Source organism: Phaethon lepturus, unplaced genomic scaffold (assembly GCF_000687285.1).
Source record: "Phaethon lepturus isolate BGI_N335 unplaced genomic scaffold, ASM68728v1 scaffold32137, whole genome shotgun sequence".
NCBI classification, from domain to species: Eukaryota; Metazoa; Chordata; class Aves; order Phaethontiformes; family Phaethontidae; genus Phaethon; species Phaethon lepturus.
Genome location: NW_010550319.1, coordinates 1 through 4,835, shown reverse-complemented (window position 1 = coordinate 4,835; position 4,835 = coordinate 1). Strand labels below are relative to the sequence as shown.

Here is a 4,835-nt window from a genome sequence, read left to right as displayed (position 1 = left end):
AGAGCGCAGGCTGCTCACCCACGGCACCAGGACTTGTCCCCTCACGCCCCGACTCAACGAGGCCTTTTCCCAGGCTGACATTTGGGGTGGGAGGAACTTGTACCTTTGATGAGCGTAACTCAAAGCCCAGAGCCAAGTCAGGGGGAGGGTAAATCAGGCACTGTGGGCACACTAAGAGGGGCCTTTCCCAAATCTGGAACCCCACAGCACAACAACAAACCAGTACCAGCTCTGCCGGAGAGCAACGCGCTGCCTGCCACCATCCTCCTGCCTCTTCCCACCAGCCATCATGCACCAGGCTCCACCTCACCTCTCCGCCTCCTCCTCAGTCACCTCCTTCCTCCGGGGCAGGCTGCTGTTGTTGTTGCAGGTCATGATGTTGTTGCTGGAGAAATTCTTCTGAGACTTCATGAAGCTGCTGCTTTCACCGTCCTCGTTTGAGGTGGCTTTGACAACGTTGCTAAGGAAGAAGATGAATCTCCTTGGCACCATCCTGCCCCATCCCGCGCCACATCTGCACACGAACACGGGGTCAGCACAGCCTCAGGACCTCACCACACTTACTTGAGGGAACTGGGTGCCTGGTTGGAGCTTTTGGGTGCAGAACCCTTCTCAGTGGTGGAGTAGTTGTTGTGCACCATGGTGGTGACACAGTTGCCCATCGCGCCCTTGTTGCTCCTTTTGTGGAGAGAAGATGAGGCGTTAGGACTTGCTGGATCTGAAGGGAACAACATGCACCACAGGCGCTCCCTGCGTTGCAACCCTCAACCCAACCGTGACCGTCTGGAGCGTCCCCAAGGCAAGCAGCAGGCGAGGCCTCACAAGTGACTCGCCCGCTCCCTAGAACTCCCTCCCTGGTAGCTGTTACTTGACGCACAGACAGACAGACACAGCCCGAGCAGACCTGACAGCCTGCTGTCCAGCCTATTCTACACACAGCCTTGGCTTAAGTCTCTCCCGGCCCTGAAGGCTTCAAGTTTTACTCATTCCCTTTCCTAGAGCAAGAGCAGCCTCTCCCACACATCAGTTGAGCTCCTGTGCAGCTTCCCAACACGTCCTGGCCAGCCAGCCTAGCACGCCATCACCGGTCTGCCCCGCACTTGACCCCCGTGCCCCGGCAGAGGCAGCGCACCGGCATCACCTCCTCTGCCCGGGTGTTTTCTCTGTGTAGTTCCTCCCAGCACCAGGCCTACAGGCTCTGGATCAGTGCCGCCCCTCCTACCTGTTGTTGGCGGTGAAGTTGGCCGCCAGGAGCACGGTGGCTTCTTTCCTCCTCATGCCTGCTGGCGGCACAACGCCGCGGGAGCCGGAGGGGCCCGGGAACACTCGCGGCTGATCGTCCTGCCACGGAGCCAGCAGGTATAAACGCAGGCAAGAGCCAATCCCACATCCTCAAACACCACCCTCTTCCTTCACAAGCCGGTTTCTCCCCCACATAAAAAACTCTCTGTTCCACAGGACGGCAGCCTCGAGGCTTTGCCTGCACCTCTGCCTGCCTCCACCAGAAGCCAGGAGCACGGAGGTGATGGGCAAAAGCCCCGACTCAGACACAAGGCCAACACAGGCCAGAGGACTGGCTGAGCACATTGGCCATCCAAACTGTGCCAGCTTCGACTGCAGGCCAAGGAAGGACCACTGACGAGCTGTACCACCCCATCCTCAGGTCTAGGGAAACCCTCCCACTCCTCAGGCAAGCAGAGCTGACGGCCCACCCGCCCCAGGAGACCGCCGTCCTCACCAAAATGTTCCACGTGGTTTTCTTTTCCGGGGAGGTTTTGCTCAGACTCGCCAGTTTCTTTCTTCCCCCAGAACTGCTCTCAAAGAAGGTCAGGAAGTCTCCCGGCTGCTCAGAGCTTTAGCCCGAACCCAGGGAAAGCAGACAGGAGGAGAGAACACGTGTTCTGGAGTTAATATTGCAGGCAGACACAGGGCAACAAGACAGCAATAGCGGGGTGCTCATCCCGCACAGGCTGCTTCAGCGAGAAGCACGCTTTGATTGCAGCAGGACACTCTGAAAACAGAGACAGCATAGAGCTGAGGAACACCTAGCACATGCCATCGCAACACAGGGAGGAAAGGGCTGGAGAATCATTACACAGTCAAGAAATCTATGAGTGATTCATTTTTATACAGAGATTTACATTTCAGAATGATGTGTAGCGATAGAATATATTAAAGGGATGAGCACAGGGCAACGAGAGAAGAGAAAATCACTATCCAGAGACAGCCCTAGGTCACTGGAGAAAGGAGGAGACCTTTCGCCTCCTGTCACAGCCCAGGTATGGTCCAGACAGTCCACGAGGTGCTGCTTTAAGTGAACAGTCTGGTCGCTAGGAATTAAATTGAGTGCCTTTTGTGACAGCAGCTTCCCAGCCACAGAAATACACTCTTTGTTTCCCTAAATCCTAATCAAGTGACCTCCCCTCCAAAACAAAAACCCCCCAAAAACCCCAGACCTTGGCTTTCCAAGGCCAGGTTATATCCCCTGATGAGTATGACAGAGCTTAATGTACATTTTTAAAGGCTCTGGTTCCCTCACAGGACAAGAGAGGTCAGACACGTGGGTGGGATTTCACACAGTCCCATCCACGGGACAGATGGACATACGGCGGTGGCTGGAGCTGTACCTGCGTGTGCTGTTCACTCGCTGGTTAACCTGGGTGGTGCTGTTGGATCTCCGGAGGTTGTTCATTGCCCGGGATCCCGCATCTTCCTGCAGTGGAGAGAGCCAAATTCAGCTGCAATGTTAAGGAGAAGCACAGGCAGGCGGAGCTGGGATGCCTGGCCTAGGCAAGCTCCTCCCATGAGTCAGGCATCCTAGAAGAGCACTGCTGGTGGTGCTACCCTTCCAACCCCTTCAACACAGCCCCAACACGATGTTTCCGATATCCCCACGGCTGCCAACCTCTCCTTGAGGCAGAGTGCAATAACACCTCGCTCCCTCTCAGGCTCCTGCGCCGCTGCTGAGCCAGCAGGAACACGTTTGTTTGTGTGAGCTCCCCAGCCGAGAAGGGCTGGGTTCGTTACCTGCCCTGGGAACGAGCACGAAGGAAGACTGCCAAGGCAGCAGGGATTACTCAGCAAAGAGCACAGAGACTCTCTGCTACTGGATCTTAACAGAGCTCAGTAAGTAGCTGGGGCTTATTCATTCTGCTGAAAAAACAGTCACAGAAACCCCCACTTGGCAAGACACCGAGTCCCCAGCTGCTGCTGACCCCGGCAGGAACGGAGGGGGCTCGGCAAGGCACAGGCTGAGCCTGAAAACACCGTAGCATCCGGCAGAGATACCGGGAACTCAGGAGTTTCCAGAAGGAAATCGGTGCAGGGAGGTGCAGAACAAAGAAGGGAAGAGTGAAGCCTGACGGTTCCCTGCTTGCTCTTCTGCATACATTAAAGCACTGAGAAGAGACCTAACGAGCAGCCGATCATTGAGGATAATCAGATTTGGAGATAGTGCGCGGCACTGCAGCGCCCAGGGCTGCAGCTGCAACTAGCACCTGGAGCAGCCCAATTCTCCCTTCCCGCAGGCAGCACAGCTTCTCCATAAACACGCGTCCATGCCACGTTGCCACACGCTCCCAGGGGAGCCACGCTGCGGGATCAGCACAGCCCAGCATTAGACAGGCGGCAGAGCGGGCGCTCATCGAGGCATTCACAGCCTGTTCACACATGCCTCCCGGCCCCGAGAAGCAGGAGGCAAGAAGAACATCTCCCGCCCAGGACTCACCAGAGCGTTCCTCTTCGGTTTGCCATCGGCGGTGACCGAGACAGAGCGCGCCATGTGCTTGGCGGGAGAGGCGCTGCTGGGGCGCCGCAAGCCCGGCGCGGGGAGGCCTGTCAGGCTCAGATCCACGCCGCCAGAACCGGCGCCCTGGAAGGAGGAGCTGCTGCGGGTGCTCTTCATGCTTGAGCAGAGAGAAGGGGTCCTGGAAGCACAGCACAGATGGAGAAGTGAAGGCACAGAGAGGGCATCCAGCCTCGTGCAGCCAGGAAACCGAGCTCTGCTCCCAACTGTCTCCTACAAACGCCGACACACAGAGCTGAAACCATTTTCAAACAGGACAAAACACCTTCTTCTGTATTTCCACGTGCCAGATAACCCTGAACACAAGGCCCAGCGAGGCTCCTACAGCAGCAGCTGTCTCCTCGCTTCTTTGACCTAACGCCCTGGCTGTCCCACGTTCTGCTGCCCCATTTACAGGCCAGGACTCTCTCTTCAAGGCCAGCAAATGACTAACACAGATGAGAAAAGCCCCACTGCCCACACCAGGCTCCTTCACTCCATACAGACTGTGGCTGGGAGAGGATCATGTGAGCCCAGAACAGCCCCTTCTGCTAAGGCCAGGGCTTCAGCTGACCGAGCACCCTGCCCTCGGGCAGCAATGCCCAAGAAGCAACTGGGCAGCTCCCAAGGGATCCTTCCCCCACCAAGTGCTCATAATCTCTGCCAAGAAGCTGTTGAGAAGCAGCCGTGCCCTCTCCATGGGCGCAGCAAGAGCTGAGTCCCTTCCCCAGCTTGGGAGGCAGCACACTCCCTGCTTTACCCTTTGGCATCCCCTCCTGCCACGCAGCGCTGAGCCAGGAGCTGTCGATGTCCCCAGGCAAAGGCCACCGCAACATCCCTTTATTGCTTTATGCAGCACTACGCACAAGCCATCCCTAAACCCATCTTCCCCGCGCCGGTCTGGTTTCACCCCTCCGTGGGGCTCCACCTCGGCAATACCCCCGGCTCCAGTGACCCGAGTGAACAAAAGGCTCTCGATGGAAACCGCTGGGCTCGCACCAGGAAAACAGGGCTCAGGCCTCAACTCCAGGCCCAGGACACCCAGGCCCAT

At 57.3% G+C, this 4,835-nt stretch overlaps 1 protein-coding gene across 1 annotated transcript in view; it reads right to left on the bottom strand.

The window, feature by feature from the left end:
• The window catches only part of CEP131 (centrosomal protein 131kDa), a gene marked incomplete at its 3' end in the record, with an annotated part of 14,165 nt that extends 10,261 nt beyond the window's left edge, over positions 1 to 3,904 (bottom strand). Inside the window, 6 exon segments of the mRNA XM_010290529.1 lie at positions 261 to 460; positions 565 to 678; positions 1,223 to 1,341; positions 1,739 to 1,853; positions 2,628 to 2,713; positions 3,728 to 3,904. Of these exon segments, the coding sequence (XP_010288831.1) occupies positions 261 to 460; positions 565 to 678; positions 1,223 to 1,341; positions 1,739 to 1,853; positions 2,628 to 2,713; positions 3,728 to 3,904 (811 nt within the window).
• Between the last annotated feature and the right edge of the window lie 931 nt (positions 3,905 to 4,835).